This window comes from Lithobates pipiens, unplaced genomic scaffold, assembly GCF_037356315.1.
Source record: "Lithobates pipiens isolate NorthernLeopardFrog02 unplaced genomic scaffold, aLitPip1_a1.2 Scaffold_28, whole genome shotgun sequence".
Classification (NCBI taxonomy): Eukaryota; Metazoa; Chordata; class Amphibia; order Anura; family Ranidae; genus Lithobates; species Lithobates pipiens.
In genome coordinates this window covers 195,622,776-195,641,160 of record NW_027507789.1, presented here as the reverse complement: position 1 = coordinate 195,641,160, position 18,385 = coordinate 195,622,776, and the positions used below count along the sequence as shown (strand labels likewise).

The 18,385-nt window shown below is 45.9% G+C and overlaps 1 protein-coding gene across 3 annotated transcripts in view; it reads right to left on the bottom strand.

The window, feature by feature from the left end:
- GNAS (GNAS complex locus) overlaps positions 1-18,385 on the bottom strand; it is a 223,367-nt gene that overhangs the window by 33,292 nt on the left and 171,690 nt on the right. For all 3 annotated transcript variants that reach the window (XM_077460240.1, XM_077460241.1, XM_077460242.1), the window contains exon 5: positions 16,423-16,520. In XM_077460240.1, coding sequence (XP_077316366.1) covers positions 16,423-16,520 — 98 coding nt within the window. The remainder of the gene's footprint in view (positions 1-16,422; positions 16,521-18,385) is intronic.

Below are 18,385 nucleotides of genomic sequence, written 5' to 3'. Positions count from 1 at the left end.
TAAGCTGAGAAACTTGAAATAAAACACATGACGGCCATACTTGAGAAAAATTAGCTATAAAAACCTCAGGCTGCAAGCTGACAGAGAAGGCAATGGCACAATGTGCCCCTCCAGCTGCTGAGGAACCACAAGTTCCATAGTGCCTCCTCATCTGCTAGCTGGGAGTTATTTGTATTTCTTCTTCATTAACCAAAACGGCTCTATCTGAAGAAGTAGCCGCATTCCACACGCAAGGAAGCCACGTCCACAAGACGTCTTCCCTGGGATTGTGCAGTACAAGACGACATCTAATGACATGAAAGTCATTTCCCTTCAGCATTAAAAGCAGAACCTCTTAATGTGCAGCAAGCGCTGGATCCACCCTTTCATGTGTCCTCCTCCGTGAGCGAGGGCCACCCCTCTCCACCCACCCCCCCCCCCCCTCTTCTGCTGCAGCCGAGCTAAAAATAGCTCTGCTGCTCCCAGTTTACACAAGCAGTATGAAAGGAGGGGCCCGCTGGCCCTGGATGGGAAGCGAGTATTAGCCTGTCTACATACAATCTAGGAATACTCTGCACTGCTCCAGAGGCTCTCCTGTCCCACAGATCTCCATATCACCCCCACCAGAGCCGCTAAGCATCGCAAAACATACAGGCCCAAAGCCACAGAGGCCTCGTAACTATATCCAACGACACACAACCCAAGATCTTCCTTTATAAAGCCACATTTCACAAGATTATTCTGACATGTAGTGTTACAAATATCTCAGGAGGTTTTCTAGCCAGAAGACTAAAAGAAAAACAGAACACAGTCAGCGGTGTTGGGGCCCCACGCACACAGCCATAAAGAATTTATGGACATCTACAAAGGATCTTAAGCTGGTCACAGATGGAGCAATTTCCTTTCCAAATCAAAAATATATATATTTTTTCCGATTCCCCCATCAATACAGTCAGGGTTGATGGGGGGGGGGGGGGGGAATCCCTCCAGCACAGATATTGGGGTTTATTTAGTAAAACTGAAGAGTGCAAAATCTGGTGCAGCTTTGCATACAAACCAATCAGCTTCCAGGTTTTATTACCAAAGCTAAATAATTGAACAAGTCAAAGTTAGAAGCTGATTGGCTACCATGCACAGCTGCTCCAGATTGAGTGAACTAGTTTTAGTAAAGGCTCCTTCACACGGATGTGTCGGTGTACGGAGCCCGCTCTGCTCAGCGGGGGATCGTTCCGTTAATCCCCGCTGAGCAGGAAGACGACAGGCCCGTCTCTGCACTGTGTAGGGACAGACCTGTCAGAGCGCCGCTCTACCCTATGGGGGGGGGAGTCTCTGATGAAGACGGACCATAGAGTCCGCAGACGGATGGAAAAATAGTTTTTTCCTCCGTCACACTTATTCGAATCGGAGTGGGTCGGATGTCAGCGGATCATGTCACCGCTGACACCGGTCCCTCCATAGACCTCTATGGAGTGTCTGTTTAGGTCCACCTAAAAAACTGACAGGCGCCTCTGAACGGATCGCCCGTGTGAAAGGGGCCTAAATCTCCCCCACTGTGTTGCCCTGGCCAGGGGACACATCGTGGCTATAATTGCATGAAAAAAAAATCGGAAAGACTAGTTGTACCAAAGTTTATTGATCGATCAACTCGTGTACATTCAGCCTGCCCATACATGGGTCGATTCTTGGCCAGCTTTAGTGGCAAAAAGAGCCTGTGCACAAAAAACAAAAAACGAAAAAAAAAAAACCTCCCCCTCCTTCTAATGGTGAGTAAAGTGGTCCTGTAAACACCAGACACACAAGTCTACACGTCCACAAAATTCTTCTACTATTCTAGCTCAGTTTTATGCATTTGCAGGTAAATTACAGACCATGAACACACATTTTACCGATCTTTACAGAGAACAATGTTACTTGCTGTAAAAGTATGGGAACCCACTGCTGTGTTCAGAATTGTAAAATACTATACGATTTACCAATCAAGCGCACTTTTTTATTTTTTCAAACAATCGTGTGTATGAGCCCTTCTATTCCAACACACACCTGACGTTCGGTCCAGTGTTCTGCTAGAACACAATCTGGTTGCCTCCAGTGGCAGGTAAATGGATACAGCAATTGGCAGAACAAAGGAACATAAATAGCCCCAGTAATTACGTATGTGTGCGTTTTGGGGGAGGAGTAGTTACTTTAGCGCCTGAATGGGCCAAAATGGCAGATTCCCTTTAAAAGGAAACTGGTCTTAAGAGAACCATGGAGCCTGGCGTTTCCAACACCTGCTTCTAAAAAGGCCACGTACCTGGCTGCCAGGGCATCCCTACCTGGCTTTGGGATTTTGTGATAGCAGCCATTGGCTCCCGCTGCTGTCAATCAAATCCAATGACGCTGGGTGGGTGGGGCCGAGGCCTACATTTGGGATCTATAGACACCGCATGCTGGACGCGGGAGCACACTCGCAAGGTACATTAAATATCTCCTAAACGTGTACCGTGACATCACTGGTGCATGCACTGTGAAGGAATGGCATACCCATGGTGGTCCTTCAGAGCCGTGGCATAAACAGTGATTCCCTTTAGGCGCGTGTGGGAGCGACATCATCACGGCTCAGCCATTGATAATTTCCGAGCCCCACAAACCCGGAAAGACGACCGGGTGAAGATAGTGGCACCTTTAGCCGTTTTCAGTCAAGTATGTCACAATGTGCTGGCACATCAGGACTTTACTTGCCCAGGGCCCAATTTTTTTTTAAGCGGTTTACAACCGCTTTAAAATACGCCTACATACAGATCTTACAACCCCCTCCCTTCCCCAATTTAGTCACTGGGTGAACAGAAAAAAAGACCATCTACGGCCTGCGTTGGGATGATAAAGAGAAACAGAAGGGCGGAATACGCTTTCCTTTCCTGAAGAAAATTGTACTATAGGCTTCCTTCAGTGCAGGTTACATTGGGCACTTACTTGGTCTTGTGATGTCAGTTGTAGGAAAGGACAAGAGTCCCTAGGCTTATAGATATGTAACAAGAACTAGAGGGAAACTGAAGCAGCATGTACCTATGTAATCGGTCTTCTGCAATCTTTTCTGCGTCTGCAACTTTAAAAAAAAAATTATTTTTATTTTTTACAAGGTAACAAGCTAGGTCACAGGTTTTTCCTTAAAGTGGTTGTAAACCCTTACAAACCACTTTGACCTACAGGTAAGCCTAGATTAAGGCTTAACTGTAGCTCCAAGAAATATCTCCTAAACCTACATGTTTAGGAGATATTTGCCAACAGGCAGGCACCACTGTCACAGAGCGCACCACTGTCAACGGCGATATGCCGCGAGTGGCGGCTCCTGTGCGCATGCGCGGGAGTGACGTAATCACGGCTTCGTCGAATGACAGCGGCGGAGCAGCGAGACCCACCGAGAAGATGGCTGCTCCGGACTACAGGGGACAGCGGTGACTTCGCTGGCTCCTGTGTCAGGTAAGTGACAGATAATGGACTACTATGCGATGCATAGTAGTCCATTATGCTTTACCTTTGCAGGGAATCAAAGAGGCAGAAGTGCTCCTGACTAGGCCACTCTGCTCCCCCAAATCATATTGTTGGAGAAATATATACCAGACCATCCATTACCCCATTTTTTTTAAAAAGTACCAGTAAAATATTAAAGTTTTTTTTTTACCAATAAAAAACGCTCTGGGGCATGCATTTTTTTTTTTATATATATATACACATGGGTCCATCTGTTTTGCAATGGACTGGAAGATCAGAATTAAATAAAGATGGTCACCATAAAAGCCCAGCTTTAGCCAAAACTTTTTTTTTGGGCCAAACAGTGCGATGTTCAAAGCAGAAATCTCTTCCTTAAAATCCACAATTCCAGAAATGGAAGCCCACAAAGACGGTATTATAAGGGATCCACTATCACATTAGCTGGTGTACTACATATTCATTTTCGTGAAGATGTAATGATTAAATGATAAAACTGCCACAAGAGTTTGTGTACCTGTTTCTTTGACAACACCCCATTGTGTCTCCAGAAAAAGAAGCAACAGCAATAAAAAAAAAAATAAAAAAAAAAGGGACAATGGTTCCAACTCTCCAAAGTCCACACAAAAACTACAAAACACCCCAACATTTTTTTAAACTGGGGTGAAACTTTAATCCACAGCATTTTAGTGATTGAGTATATTATGGAGTATATTTAGTGGGTGAATATACTTCTCGATCTCTAATCGTTCCAAACTGTTAATCAAGTTCTTGTGATTACAATATGGCCACGAGTTTATTCTGATTCTATCTACAAGTTGTCAGTATGTGCAGGCAATTTTCTAAAGATCTTACTTTTTTTTTAAAAAATAAAAAAAGTATCTGGTCAACAATCTAAAGCTGGCCATATGTGGGTCAGTTTTTCCACTCAACCAGTCAGTGTGGATGGGGGAATCCTCCCTGCTGCGTTATTAGAGACTCCCCTGCCTCCAGAATGCACAGATTGGTGCTGACTGAGTGAAACAAAAATTGGAACAGGGCGGTTTAACAGAAGCGATCTGTTCAAAGTGACCATACACATCAAAATTCTGCCGCTCCTTATGGATTTGGCTGAATTTTGTACATTGAAATTTTATACTTTGTACTATTTAGGATTAGAAAATAGCATTTCTACTGCACTGTCCATAGCTTTTCTAGGCTTAAAAAAAGAGAAGTCCAGTCTGAGCTCGTTGGGCTGGACTTCTCCTCTGGGTCACAAAAGTGCAATTAGTTTTGCACTCCTGTGACCCGTTTTCAGCAGAGCGGTCTGAAGTCCGCTCTCTGCTGACATCACACAGATCAGTCCAGGCACCGCGGTCATCCCGACTCTGGAAGTCTGGATGTGCCAGGTGCCTGGACCGATGCCCGTCTCAGCCGCTGAGCGAGCTGCTGAGACGGCTGCTCCCCCCCCCCCCACGCCACAGCTCAGCGCTCCAATGAACGTGGAGGAGAAGAGCAGTAGAGCTGCCAATTGACAGGCAGCAGCTCTCTGCTTGTGAAGCCGAGAGAACCGAGCCATTGGCCATGTTTGATGGCTCAGTTCGGAGCGATGCTGCATCCACCTAGGTAAATATAATGGTGGGAAAAAATCTAAAACCATACTTCTCTTTTAAAGTGATTGTAAAAGGATTTTATTTTAATAAACAAACCTGTCATACTTACCTGCTCTGTGTAAGTGTTTTGCACAGAGCAGCCCTGGTCCTCCTCTTCTGTGGTCCCCTGGTGGCTTTCCTGGCTCCTCCTCTTCACTGAATGGCCCCCACAGAGAGCCGCTTTCTCTGGTGGCACCCGTCCATTGACACAGACAGCAGGATTCAGCCTTGCGCCCCCCCCCCCCCCCGCTCATGTCACTCATGGCATTTGCTCATGCTGCTATGAATCTATCCAATGAGGACAGAGACAGAGGTTGGAGCCACAGGGCTCCTGCGCGTCGCTGGAAGGAATGAGTCCCGGGAGTAGCTGCAGCACAGAAGGTTTTTACCTCAACTCATTTAGGTGAAAAACCTTGAGACTTTACAACCCCTTTAAGAAGTTTTGAAAGAGACTTTTGAAAAGAAACATAAAAGCATTTAAGGCTAGCCACATAAAGCAGCTTTTCTACTTGCATATCCAATTCAAGCACCACTAAATAAACTTCAAATGATTCTTCCACTGGACAAGGGGACAGCTGATGGGCAAGATACTTCTCTGAAGACCTAGAAAAATTATTGTATAAAAACCTTTCAATGGGATACATCGGAACTTCTTCAGGATTACATGTATAATAGAAAAAAAAAAAAAAAAGCGACTGATCACTTTAACCACTTCCCCGGGTTGACGTCATATGACGTCGGGGACTTGAAGTGGAGATAACGGAACGATGCCTGCAGCTGCAGGCATTATCCAGATATCTTTTTGCAGCAGGCGATTCCCTGCAATATAAAAGCCATCAAATGGGTTGTTGAGCCGCTTGATGGCTTTTACAGTTGGCAGGAGGGGATGCGATCAGATTCTACTGCAGACCAAAAAAAGGGTCCTGTACGAATTTGGTCTGAATGCGATGTGAATTCAGCCAAACTATCTGTATGGCTGAAATCATATTGCACAGAGAACGCATGTGATCTGCAGTGCGGTGCAAATCATATCCGATCTCGGACATCGCAGCAGTGGGAACCCTGCCTTAGTGCTGAAAGGGTAATCAGCAACTGTCTTCTCCCAGTGGGGGGCAGCTGTCCTCGCCGGGAGAACACACTGATTATTTCTAGCAGCTATAGTAGCCGCTAGTCATAATCGCAAGAAAATCCAGCAGGCTGGTTGTACCCAAAATTGATCAACTTGATACATTCAACCTGCCCACTAATCATTCAAATCTCGGCCAGTTCAGAAATTCAAACCATGTATGGCCAGCCTAACACCCAACCCCTTGCTACAACCTGTAAAGCCTGGTACACACTGCTAGTTTTTTTTTTTTTTTTTTTTACACTCAACCCAGCGAGCTGAACGAAAACAAACAAACAAAAAAAAACTGACCACTCCGGTCGTGGTCGGAGCTGCTGAAACAAGTCTAATGATGTCCCCACACTTGTAGTCCATTGATTACTTCCTCCAGCCCTATAGAAAGTGGTAGTTCTTTATCTTCATACAGTTTTTTGGTTTGGAGGAAGAGTGTGCAGGAAACTCATTGTGGTTGCAACGCTCTTCAGGCCTAAATAAACTTTTATTTTTATTTTATTTTTTTAGCAACGTGGATGCATCGTTTTCAGAAAAGCTGGAATATGCCTTTAAACAGATCATTAGATCTACATTAAAAAGGGACAGAGTTTTTGTATAAAGAGATGCTTTCATCTTCCCTATAAGCCAACAGCTAGAATCTGGTTGCTATGGACATTGCCTTCCTAATAACCCAGCCACACTGTGCATGTCGGGCTATGTAAATTTGAGCAATAAGCTTGGGAATGAGTAATTCTCATCCCTGTGTGATGTCAGCTCTCATGACATCACACAAGGCAGCCCAGTACAAAATACACCTGAATTACAACAGCAGATACCGGAAGCCAGCAGCTGTGCACAAGCCTGCGCTGCCCACAAACACACACCCAATAATCAGGTAGGGGCAGCAGACATAGTTTTCTACAGAAGATTGCAAATTCATAGCAGCCACTATCACTAACTGAATACAACAAAAAATAAACCATCATTACATCTATTATAAGTCACATGGACACCCTCAGAACACGGGGGGTGGCTGGAGATCTGGATATACACAAGCAGCATGACTGGAAATTACAAATTGCCTTTTTGCCTCATTTTTCTGCAATGAGCAGTGTTCATGGCACAATGAGCAAAGGCCAGAGCCAATCAGGTGCATGTATATACTCGTATAGGACCCAACCTATATGTTTATAGCTTTAAAGTACATGCAAAAGGGAATATGAAATAAAATATGCAGTACATCTCTGCAAGACATGCCTAGTTTTCTAGGTTTTGTCTTTTTAAAAATGCCTGCTAGGAATTCAGTGCACTCTCTACTGCACTGAAAACCCAACACTGCAATCCAAAAGTGCTATTAAGCCTTGCCCAAGTCTCCTCTATGGATTACAGAAAGAGCCCTCCCTCTGTTAGGAATAAATGGAGATGGGGAGGGGTTTAATAGTCCAGTAGTATACAGGTAGCCAGGGACAACACTGCTCTCAGGACAGCAGCAGCTAGGAGCCCCCCTGGAACTGTAGATAAACCGGTATTTTTCTGTACTTGTAGTGTCTCTGAAGCAGGGGGCCTCCAAACTTTCTAAACAAAAAGACCAATTTACAGTCTTTAAGATAGGAGAAAAAAAGAAAATGTCTGTTTTGTGGCCTTTGCGAATAAAAATAATTGCATAGTACCCATGGTCATAAGGAAGAGAAACTGTTCCTCATCATTACTACTAGTGTAAGGATCAGTGCCCCCATCACTGGTGTCAGTGGGAGGAATTGTGCCCCCATCACTGGTGTCAGTGGGAGGAATAGTGCCCCATCATTGGTGTCAGTGGGAGGAATAGTGCCCCATCATTATTATTAGTGGAATAGTGCCCCCATCACTGGTGTCAGTGGGAGGAATAGTGCCCCATCATTATTATTAGTGGAATAGTGCCCCCATCACTGGTGTCAGTGGGAGGAATAGTGCCCCCATCATTAGTATCAGTGGGAGGAATAGTGCCCCATCATTGGTGTCAGTGGGAGGAATAGTGCCCCATCATTGGTGTCAGTGGGAGGAATAGTGCCCCATCATTATTATTAGTGGAATAGTGCCCCCATCATTAGTATCAGTGGGAGGAATAGTGCCCCAATCATTAGTATCAGTGGGAGGAATAGTGCCCCCATCATTGGTGTCAGTAGGAGGATCAGTGCCCCATCATTATTATTAGTGGGAGGAATAGTTTGGTTCTGATATTGCGGTTTTACTAACCTGACAGCTTACTATTCTAAATAGGAAACCTTAATTTTGTTTGCAACTATTAAAGATTTTAGCAGCCAGAATGAGTCTTTACATTTAAAAAGAGCACCTGTCATTTCAGATCCATCATGGCAGCACCTGTTAGCGGGCATCCACTCACCTGCTGCCACCACGTCCCTCACCTTATTGTGTCATTGCCACATAACCAGCCCATTAAAGTGAATGGGACTGTCAACAGCGGGTCAGAGGAGGAGCCTCTGTGGCACAGATATGACAGTTGCTCTTTAAAAATTATGATTTAAAACAAAGTGGATTTAAATCAAGCCTTTTTACTACTCATTCAAATCATAATTTAAATTGCCTTTTTTTTTAAATCAAATCCACCCTGGTATCAGTGGAAGTCCTAGTGCCTCATCCCTGATGTCAATGGGAGAAATAACACACCATCATTATTAGTGGAAGGAACGGGGTCCCATCATTGGTGTCAGTGGGAGGAATAATGGCCTCACTGTTGGTGTCTGTGCAAGGAATGGTGCTTCATGTTAGTAAGAGGAATAAAACGTGACTAAGGCCCCTTTCACACTGACGATCCATTCAGGTCCGTCTGTCAGTTTTTCAGGCGGACCTGAACGGATGCTCCATAGACCGTCGGATGTCAGCGGTGACATGTCCGCTGACATCCGACCTGCTCCGATCCGAAAAAGTGTGACGGAGAAAAAAGCTATTTTTCCATCCGTCTGCGGATCGGATGACGACGGACACTGCGGCCCGTCATCCTCCGATCTCCCATAGGGGAGAGCGGCGCTGTGACAGGTCTGTCCCTGCGCAGTGTGCAGAGACGGACCTGTCATCTCCCTGCTCAGCGGAGATCGACGGAGTGATCCCCGCTGAGCAAACGGATATCCACGGGGCAGATCAGCACTGATCCGCCCCATGTGAAAGGACCCTAAAGGGCCAGATAAAGGCAAGCAGAGGGCAGCTTCTGGCCTGCGGGCCCGCCTCAAAAAAATGGACCCCATAACAGTCTATCACACAAAAGATTGTTTTCTTGAAATCACATCTGATCAGTATAGGTACAAACAGTGCTTAGGAAAGTACTTCTTTAGGTCACCAAACCACCTATACATGCAGTTTTTTTTTTTTAACCACCTATATCAACTAAACAAACTTGAACTCCAATAAGCTCTAATTGTACAGAAATGGGGCAGAATGGTTTTGCTAGGAGAAGGACAAGCTATGGCTGGCGTCACAAGTGGGACTCCCGGAATATGTCAGTTATTCATGCGGAGGCTGTGCGGCAGCGATTGCCGGGACACCAGCACCCAGGAAACAATACACGCCATTGTCCCATTTAACTTATGCTACCTCCTACCACAGCCCCCTGCTTCATTTATGCTGCCATATACTGAAAGAGCCACTTGTTAGCCTTACTTGCAATGCACACAGCCTAGATTTAAAAAAACACTTTAAGGAGCTTTCAGAAAGTCCTTAGGGGAAGAAAAAAATAAAAAGGACGGACACACACACACACACACACACACACACACACACACACGTTTGCAAATGCGAGCTGTCCCACCTGCAAAAAACATCCACCTATTTTTCCCCAAGGGCTTCTACAGTAAAACCTTGGATTATGAGCATAATGCACTCCGGAAACATGCTTTTATTCCAAAGCACTCTTATATCAAAGCAAAATTTCCCCATATGAAATAATGGGAACTCAAATGATTTGTTCCACAACCATTAATTCATAAATCCTTCAGTTTATATTCCATATTAAAAGATTATTGCAATATGGAGGTTGTGTAACCATAAAACGTCCATCCACAAGGGGATTAGAAGCAAAATCCAGCAGGAGCTTCAGAGTATAAAAAAAGAGAGGCGCCTCCAAGTGTAGCAATATGGTTACATTTAACGAAGGTACAATTAGCAACTCACATGGTTGATGATTAAAAGAGGCACATCTAAGTATGCAGGCATCCGGTGTAAGGCTGTCAACATAGACTGTCCTTCGCACCGCCGGCTCTCACCGCTGTCAGTCTTTAATCGTGACCGGGAAGACTACCCTGCAGTAGAGCGATCTGAAAGCAAGGCTTGAATTGCTCATGGAGTGCAGCGTGGAAGGGACGTTGATGGGGGTGAGGAGGATGGTCTATGTGGACAGCTTTACCCCGGATGCCTGCATACTTAGATGTGCCTCTTTTAATCATCAATTAATCAGAGTTGCTAAATGTTGTAGCTTCATTAAATGTAACCATATTGCTGCACTTAGAGGCGCCTCTCTTCTCTTTTATACTCCGTTGTGACATGACGCTACTTGTATATCAAGACATCACTACTTGTATACCAAGTCAAAACTTATTTAAAAATGTTGCTTGTCTTGCAAAACGCTCTCAAACCAAGTTACTCTCAATTGAAAGTTTTACTGTACTTCTACCATAGGAAGAGTATGGAGTATATTTACATGAAAATTATTTTGGTCAGCTGGAACTAGCATTATTTAGATGAAAAAATAAAAACACATGTTACAAATAGAACAAGCAGGACATAATCAGCCACTGGCAGTCTTTCTGATCCATGACTGTATGAAAAACACCAATACATGGGTAACATCAAAGGTCCCTAACCGAGGCGAACACACCCAAAACTCTATTACTCTTGACTTTTTTAACCAGACAAGAGATTGCCATCCAACTATAGCAGGGATAAGCAATTAGTGGACCTCCAGCTGTTGCAAAACTACAAGTCCCATCATGCCTCTGCCTCTGGGTTTCATGCTTGTGGCTGTCAAGAGTCTTGCTAAGCATCATGGGACTAGTTATGCAATTAGCGGACCTCCAGCTGTTGCAGATCTCTGAATTATAGCAACGTTCATCTCATATCCATCTATATGTCCAGCCCGAAAAAAAAACAAAAAAAAAACCCTTCAGTATGCGAGTGGTGTGGTGCACTGCCCAAACCCTGCAAAAGCATTATTGGGGTTCAGTAGAACCAATTAGAATTGGAACCTAAATATTTTGCCTCTCACTTGTGTGATCATCAGGACAGAGTGAGAAAACATTCTCAGCAGGAAAGAGCTAACCAAAACGAGGTTTCTCATCCTTCCCATTAAAAAATAAACCCGTAAAAATAGGATTTTGTACTCACCGTAAAATCCTTTTCTCTGAAGTTCATTAACGGACACAGCATCTTCATCTTGACCTTTAGCGTTATATCACCCCTTCAGGAGAGGGCTAGGCAGAAAGTGTTAAAAACAGCAACACTTGCACAGCACCACCCAGGGGGCGGTCCTACTGGCTATAACCCCTCACACTGCATCCAGCAGCTCAGTTTGTCAAAAGAAGTACAAACATAAATAGGAGGGGTGGGTTCTGTGTCAGTCAATGAACTTCAGAGAAAATGATTTTACGGTGAGTACAAAAATCCTATTTTCTATTTCGTTCATTGACGGACACAGCATCTTCATCTTGACCTTAGGGACGTCCCCAAGCAGTATCAAACACTTCCCAGACCGAAGGGCCGGTGACCTCAGCCACCAGAGCAGGGAATCCCTGACTAGCTGGCTCACCTGAATTTGACAATCCAGGGACAGCGGAGATTTGTCCCATTTGGGCAGGATCTCCTTTTGCAAGAATTGAGTGTGGAATTGAGCATACGATACCGCCTCGAAAGTGGCTACCATGAGACCTATGACTCTACAAAAAACACAGCGATGACCACTTGCGGGACACCAACAACTTCACTGCAGCTTGAAGAGTCTGCAGCTTGTCCGAAGGGAGAAAGACTCTCGCCTCTGAGGAGTCCAGAAGCAGGCCTAGGTACTACAGGCGTTGTTGAGTCGGCACCAACACCGACTTCTGTAGATTCAGTACCCAACCAAACTCCCGAAGAGCTTGCATAGCGATTGCCACATCCTCCCTTAATTCTGAGGTGGAAGCTGCTCTCAGAAGGAGGTTGTCCAGGTAACCCACGATTAAGATCCCTCGCTGCCTTAGCAAAGCCAAAATTGGGGCTAGCACCTTGGTGTAGACCCTCGGTGCCAACGCCAGGCCAAAAGGGAGAGCTACAAAATTAGTAGCGCTCGTTCCCGAAAGGCAAATCGCAGGTCCTGTACTGCCCCAAACAGGGCCTCCTGACGAGCTGGAAGAAGATGAATGTTGGAGGGAAAAAAATCTGGCGGACAAGAAAGAAAATATCTTGTATCCTGAGGAAACCAGTTTGCAAATCCACTGGTCGGAAAGTAGGGAGATCCACCGGGCTGTAAACTCCCGAAGGTGACCCACCACCCGAGAGTCAGGCGGGGGCAAACCTTCATGTGGTAACAGATTTGCTCGCAGGCTTGTGAAACCAGGGACACTTTTGTCCCTCAGCAGGCATCTTGTCGGACTGGGACCGCTTACCTGCCGACCCGGGCAGACGAAAAATCCACGTCTGAGCGGAAAAGGAGGGCCCTTGCCTACGGCATGGCTCCTTCCCTTTTCTGGACTGTGGGAGCAACGTACTCTTACCCCCAGTAACATTCTTAATAGTGTCATCCAGCGAGGTACCAAATAGCCTCTCTCCCTGGAAGGGCAAGTCCGCCAGTGCTTTCTTAGATGCTTGGTCCGCAGACCAGCATTTCAGCCAAATCAGGTGATGCAGCACTCCTGCTGATACAGAGAGAGCAAGGGGGCCCTATCTAAGGCCACATCACAGACATACTTAAGGCCCTGCACCAACTGGTCCGCCAGCTCCATGCAGACTGGGGAAGCCTGTTGCTTCTCATAATCATGGTGCAACAATTTTGCCCATTCAGTAAGCGTCTGTGACACCAGGGCCCTGGCTAACACTGGCCGCAATTCTGACCCCACCACTATAAACATGGACCGGGCAACCGCCTAGGCCCTTGTCGGCAGGGTTCTTAAAAAGATGTAATGCAGCACCGTGCGTTTGACTGAAAAGGCCTGTTGGGGTTTGTAAATAAACTTATCAAAATAAGTTAGGTAAGGAAACACCTTAGCCGTGTGGGCCGGCTTGTGAGACCCAAAAGGGACCAACACGTCTGTAGATGCCCCCACCGTAGCCTCCATTTTTAGGGTATCCCGCTCCGCTGTAATAAGTGCTCCTACAAGCGCCTTTTCCTGCGCTGACCTGGACACAGAGTCATCCACACTGTCCGAACGGTCCTGGTCTGCATCCTCTGATAAGTCAGAACAGGGACCGCCTGTCATAGCGGGGACTGAGTCTGAATCAGAGCTTTCCCCAGAAGACGTGGGGGAAGGGGACATTTTTTTACCCCCCCCCCCCTTGTGCCAGCATGCCTCTTCCACCCTGGCAACAAAGGCCTCCAGGACCACCGACAGAGCGTCCATAGGCACCGCAGGTGCAGGGGAACCAGCTGCAATAACAGGGATGTCTGTGGAAGAAGTGTCAGCTTCCGACAACATGCTGACCCACACGCGCCTGTCACCACTTAGGGACCTAATGCAAGTCACACAAAAGTCCACCCTCCCAGCTGCCACAGACTGAGGGACCCCCCCCCGCAGGACTCACCACCCTGACCCAGGTACTGTTCTGTACTGCTGCTGTCCGCTCTCCCCTGTGTCATCCACGAGGGATCTGTGTGAAAAGCGCGCTGTTCTAGAAGGAAACAAGCACCCAGCGCTAGAGGCAAAACTACCTGAGGCTCCTAAGCAAAAACATCTGAGGGTGCAGAGAAAATAGCTGTCGAACTACCAGAAAAGGGCTGAAAGGCAGAAAAGGGCTGAAAGGCAAAAAATGGCCGCGGCTCCAGGAAAATGGCAGCGGAGCGTGCGGCGGCCTCCCCACATGTTAAACACAGCACAAACACCCCACCGTGGCCCAGAAACAGGGAAGAGGATGAGCAGACCCCCAAAACACAGTGCAGCCCCCTCCCCGTGGAGGACCACCGGGCAGGTACGTGCCCCATGTGCCCAGTAATACAGCGACCCATAGCATGGGGAGGAGGAGGGAAGGGACAGGGAGAGAAGGAAGGGAGAGACCCCCCTAGTCGTCCACCCAGAGAATGCCCAGCTGGTGCTCCATTCTGCTGAGACAAGTGGAACCATACTTACTCCTCCCGCAGGGACTGCTGGATGCATTCCACAGACAGACCTAGGACCCGAGCAGTACATGGTGGCTGCCGGCCATGGCACACTGTGACACAGACAGCAGTGGCCCGGTAATATGTGTGTCCCGGAGCATATAGCTCACGGCCACCCCTGGATCAGATGGGGAATGTCGTGGTAGACCCAGCGCATAGCTAGGGCCTGCTTACGCTCGATAGCCAGGCTGGGGAGACTACAAGGGTCTATATTATCCAGCCTGTCACCTAGCCTGGCTGTTGTAGATCACAGGAATCAAAAAGGCCAAAAAAAAAAAAAAAAGAATTCCTAGGACCAATGGTCCCATAGGGAGCCAGGTCCTTCTACACTAGGCAGAAAAAAAAAAAAAAAAAAAAAAAAAACACTGAGCTGCTGAATGCCGTGTGCGGGGTTATAGCCAGCAGGACTGCCCCTTGGGTTGCTGTTTTTAACACTTTCTACCTAGTCCTCTCCTAAAGGGGCGATATAACACTAAGGTCAAGATGAAGATGCTGTGTCCGTCAATGAACGAAAGAGAAATAAAACATTTGGACGAAGTTCCGTGATTAATGTATGAGGTGAAGTGTGTTGGAGCAGGACTATATTGCAAATCCTCCATTTAATACATTAAAGCTGGTTTTACATCAGCGACGTCATGTGTGTCTGGCCCCATTCATTTTTACATTACATTCGGACAAAGTTACTCATTGACTGATTCTAGATTATGGAGGGGACTGCTTAATGGTCGCATAGCTCCGATTTCCATCTTCCCAAGGAGTAATAAACTTCATCCTGCAAGGGGTCTGGTATAGTAAAGGAGTATAACACTGACATTACTATGTGTGGAATAGGACATAGTTTAAATAGAACTCAAATTGCAACTAAGGCATTTCAGGAGCTTCAAAGTGCCTCCCTTCATCAGGACTTGGTGAGCTGCTGGAGGTGGAGGAAAGACTCTGGAGAACTTTTTTTTTTTTTTGAAGATAAGGTCTCCATGAAAAGTCAAGGCCATTACTAATGTGTAATATATACATATACACACACACACACACACACACACACACATATACATACACACACAAATACATACATACATACACATACACTCACATAGGGAGACACAAGACACATCAATTCATGTTTTCACGGCCAGTCCACAATGATAGGACAACATTTTGTCCCTGTCCCCGTATGAGCTCAGTAAGCTTAAGGTACATACTAAGGCAATGAACTTAAAGCAGAATTTGCCACCTGAAATGTATTTTTCTTTTTTCCAGGCATCCCCTCACACTGCATTAATAAAACACACAAACTATATATGTGTATATGCTAGTGGATAGCAAATCATATATTTTTTTTAATCTTAAAATTTAGCTGATCCTCTTCTGGCCCTTGCCATGATGAGTGTGGGCATATGAAGCCTAATCGCAACCTCTTCCTGGATAACCCAGCATGCATCTCTTGATCTTGCATATGTGCTATTCTCTGGCAGCCGTAGCAACGATTGTTTAGCAAGTTGCCCTAACAATGGGCGGCGAAGGAGGAAGGTCATACTCCATTGTTATGGCAACATGGATAGATAGATCCGCCTTAAATCTCATCATTTCCTGTCAGGAAATAACGTAATTTTTTCACAGTCCTGCCCACTGACTCCCGGGAAATGAGGACTCACATTTCCCAGGAGAACAGGCGAGGGAGGAAGTGATGCGGAGCCGGAGGTGGCAGATTAGGAGCTACCACCTAGCAACAGGGCACTTCTGGCAAGTTTTTTTTTTTTTTTTAAAAGGTTTCAGGGTGGAACTCCACTTTAAAGGTTTTTTTCTGCAGTGACCACAAAATGCCATCCCGTATACTCATCACTACATAGCAAGATATGTGGACACAAGAAAAGACAGCTCATAGCCTAATCAAGCATAACGTAAAGAGGAGGGACACTTACTACTGTGCGCAGTCAATGAGCTGGTACTCGTTCGATCTCTCGTAGCAGGCCTTCACACCTTCATCTTGCCAGAGCGCTTTTGTATGTTCATAGAACTCCTGGAAAAGAGTAAACAGACTGCAAGTTAATACTTTGCAACGACATCTAGAGCTTTGACATTCTTTAACTGCAACCAAATGTGAAGCATTTTGCCTTAAAACTAAAGTGTCTCTTAACTGTTAAAATGAAGTTTCCTCCTCTCCATCCTTCCCCTACTCTGCTACAGAAATCTGTCTTTTTTTAATGTAGAGCTCTCGGCCCGGCACCCCATCCTCCCCCTCCTTGCCTAGGTGAATGACGTGCAGTGCCCCGATGCCTCCTGGGATATGCGACGTGTATACCCCAGGATGCCCCGGTAGCACTGCATGTTATACCATTCATTTAAATGGGGGCAGCTGTGCATCTTTAGGAGGTTGTGCCTGGACCATTAAAAGCTGTCAGCCTCCCAATTTTCTTTTTGTTTTTAATTTAAACCTCTGGTTGCTTTGCATTAGATCTCTCAAAAGATCCCCTTTCCTGCACCTTTCCTGAAAGTGCAGGCATTTCGAGTCCCTGGACTGCTGGAGTGGCAGCGGGGGTGCTGACCACTCAGCAACCCGGAGGTAAGTAGAAAAGGTATTGGGGCGTGTGAAGGGTCTCTTTTTGGTTCAACAACACATTATTTCTGTAAAGGCGAACCAACACTTTAAAGCCAGGATCAGGATAGCAGCCCTAGAGCCTGCACTTTCCAAAGCAAAGTCAGCAATGGCAGCTCTTCCGTTTCTAACACCAACAGGCTTCCTTTAAAATCTAGTACAACAATGTTAATCAATGGTACTTACAAAAACCTTTGCAAACATGAAAGATCAGCTCTAAAACAAACTGGATGTTAATTAAGGAACAAAGTAGAAACACCAGTAGTGTTTCTAACATCTGATCAAAACTCTACTTTCGTTTTAAAAGTGGAACCGAGTTGAACATTAACCATTTTTAATCCTTATGCCGATAGCTTTAGTAAATGGATATGAAGGCATCTAAACATCTGCCACTATGCATAGACAGCAAGGACACTTAAAGGGTGGGATGTTTTGGTAAAGAGCAGGCTGGCACAGGGGTTGGTACAGACCACAAACATACTGCCGATGCTGATTGGGATTTAAACATGATCTTTGAGAGTAAATGTTTGGTTGTGCAAAGGGCATAAACTGATATGCTTCTATGTAGGCTCCAAGGGGGCCACACCATATCTTCTAGGAACGGGACTAAAAAACAGACTGATCTATATTGTAGAACCAAAACCAAGAATCCCACCTATGCCAAGAAAAATGCAAGAACCATTGTGCAGAAAATAACAGCAGCTGTTCAAGACAGAGGAGCCCAAAATTTAAAGTATTTGGTATTAGGGAGGCAGAACTGCCCAGCGCTTGGCCGGAGACAGGATGAACCCTCGGCAGCTTCCTGGCATGGAGGTTATGTGGTCTGTGTGTTGGGGTACAGGATTGCGGTAACTGGGCAATGTATATATGGTGGGGGCCTGTGCTGGGGACCAAAGGAGTAATTGGGTAGGTGGGTGTGGGTTAGCAGCGCGCCTGCGACAATACTATATGTGTAAAAAAAAAAAAAAAAAAAAAATCACAACACACAAGCCGTCGCATTTTTTTTTTTATCATCCTTGCTGTACAGCTTTTACAAGTGCCTAAAATACCAAGCAGAATGCAAAAAAACTTGAACTGCAACAGAAATTAAGAACAGCCTATTAGGAATTCTCCCACCTAGGTGCTCACTGCGCACTAGAGCGCCGGGCTGTGGAAGGAATGGGAGGAGCTAGCTGTGCGTCGAGAGGCTAAGCCAGCTGCCGGTCAGACATCTGGGTGGATCCAGACTTAATTCCAGTATTTTCAGGATACATCCAGGGGACTGGAGCCCCTCTGTGACCTCTGAATAT